At 28.8% G+C, this 2,202-nt stretch overlaps 1 protein-coding gene across 1 annotated transcript in view; it reads left to right on the forward strand.

The window, feature by feature from the left end:
• LOC107611902 (protein NRT1/ PTR FAMILY 2.6-like) overlaps window positions 1–1,055 on the forward strand; it is a 7,703-nt gene extending 6,648 nt beyond the window's left edge. Inside the window, exon 4 of the mRNA XM_016313773.2 lies at window positions 166–1,055. Coding sequence (XP_016169259.1) covers window positions 166–934 — 769 coding nt within the window. The 3' untranslated portion in view covers window positions 935–1,055. The remainder of the gene's footprint in view (window positions 1–165) is intronic.

Genomic DNA, 2,202 nt, shown 5'->3' on the forward strand with positions numbered 1-2,202 from the left:
ACATTATACTTTTTAATAAAAAAAAAAGGGAATATTGTTATTTTTATAATAGAAAGAAAATGATCATATGTATTTCTCTACAAATTTATTGAAAATTTTTAATTTTTATTGAAGAAACTTTCATTTTATATAAATTTGACTACTAACATATATGTTTGAATGCAGTTTTTTCAATCGTGCAGCTCTAGTAACTGAGGGAGACTCAATTGAGAAATCATGGAGGCTGTGCACTGTTCAACAAGTGGAAGATTTTAAGAAAGTGGTTGGAATCTTGCCACTATGGACTTCAAGTATTTTCCTATCAACTCCAATAGCAATGCAAAACAGCTTATCAGTTCTTCAAGCTTTGGTAATGGATGATCATATAGGACCCCATTTCAAATTCCCAGCAGGTTCCATTACCGTCATAGTCCTATTTTCCGCAGCAATTTTCCTCTTCCTTCTTGATAGAGTTTTATGCCCACTGTATCAGAAGCTAGTTGGGAAAACACCTACACCACTCCAACGAATAGGAGTAGGACACGTGTTCAATATCCTAGGTATGGTTGTTTCGGCAATTGTTGAATCGAAGAGGCTTAAGATGTTCCATGATAGAAACAAATCTATGTCAATACTTTGGTTGTTCCCACAATTGGTGTTGGTTGGTGTTGGAGAAGCTTTTCAATTTCCGGCGCAAGTTGCACTCTATTACCAGCAACTTCCAGAGTCATTGAGGAGCACATCAACGGCTATGATTTCTTTGCTCATAGGGATAGCGTTTTACCTTAGCACTGCCTTGATTGATCAAGTTCGTACAAGTACTCATTGGTTACCTGATGACATTAATTTTGGGAGAGTTGATAATGTGTATTGGATGTTGGTCATCTTGGGTGCTATCAACTTTGTGTATTACCTTGCATGTGCTGCTTTCTACAAGTATCATCATATGCTCTAATTCTAGAAGTAGATGATCATTTCTTTCTCAATCTCGCTACATTATCAACAGTATTTCTGATAATTGTGTTCAATGGTAGTGTCTTTGTGGATGTGTCTAATAAAAATATATTTTTTATGAATTTATCTAATGAAAATATCTTTATTGATGTATTTTTTGAATGTGTCTCTTTATACATGTGTTTAAAATATAATAATTAATTATTGTTGATAATAAATTGGCAGATAATATATTAGTACCCTATATTTTTCCTTTTTATATAAACACGTGTTATGTTAAGTAGTCATCACGTTAGAAGGTGTATACGAAAAATAGTCTAGTAAAATTTATTATTTTTAGTTTGTAGTTAATTAATAATATTTAAAAATGTGAACTAAAAATATATATTTTATTGTTAGATTAAAGAAATTGGACTAATGACTAAAAATATTAGTCAAAAATAATAGATTTTGTTAGTTATTAAATTTTTCTTGGTGTGTATTGTAGCAATAATAAGTAAGGATATATGATTGATTATAAATTTGTCACATGTTGGTATCAATTTTGATTTCAATGTGATATGCTATAATTTATTGCAATATATTTGGACAATCTACTAAAATGGCTGGTTATCTTATTAGTAGTGGTAATTTAGTTTAACTCTTATAATAGGATTTGAATTTAATATTTTATTTATGCTTTTTTTAGCTTAGTATCATTATTGTCCAAAAAATTTTAAAGAATAACACTTGGATATACTTAAAAGAAAAATGAACTAAGAATATGTCAAGAATAGTTTCTGCAAAACAAAATGCTACATTTTACTAGATAAAATAATTTCTTCCAAACATAACGAGACTATTGTGCTTTCCTAACTTTTTTCTTTTGGGGTCATGGTGCTTTCTACACTTTCTTTATATACATGTTTATATATTATGAACGTGCTCTAAGAGCAACTCAAATGGGCAACAAGTTGAAGCCCTATTTTTGACAAACACATAAATTTATTGTTGGAGAGATAAAGGAATGAGTTTTCCCACACCTTTTGAGAAGGAAGAGTCCCTCTCTAAATGAAGACTTATCTTCACCAATAATAACTTGTCACTTGGCAAGTTATTATAAAAATAAATAATTATATAAAATTTTAATTAATTTTTAATAATAAATTATTATTAAATTTATAAATTTAAATAATATTATTAAAAAAATAATTACATTAATTTTAAGTATTTTAATTAATTAATTAAGTGGGACCACAATAGGAACTAAAGTTAGTTCCTCCTATTAGA

Source organism: Arachis ipaensis, chromosome B08 (assembly GCF_000816755.2).
Source record: "Arachis ipaensis cultivar K30076 chromosome B08, Araip1.1, whole genome shotgun sequence".
Classification (NCBI taxonomy): domain Eukaryota; kingdom Viridiplantae; phylum Streptophyta; class Magnoliopsida; order Fabales; family Fabaceae; genus Arachis; species Arachis ipaensis.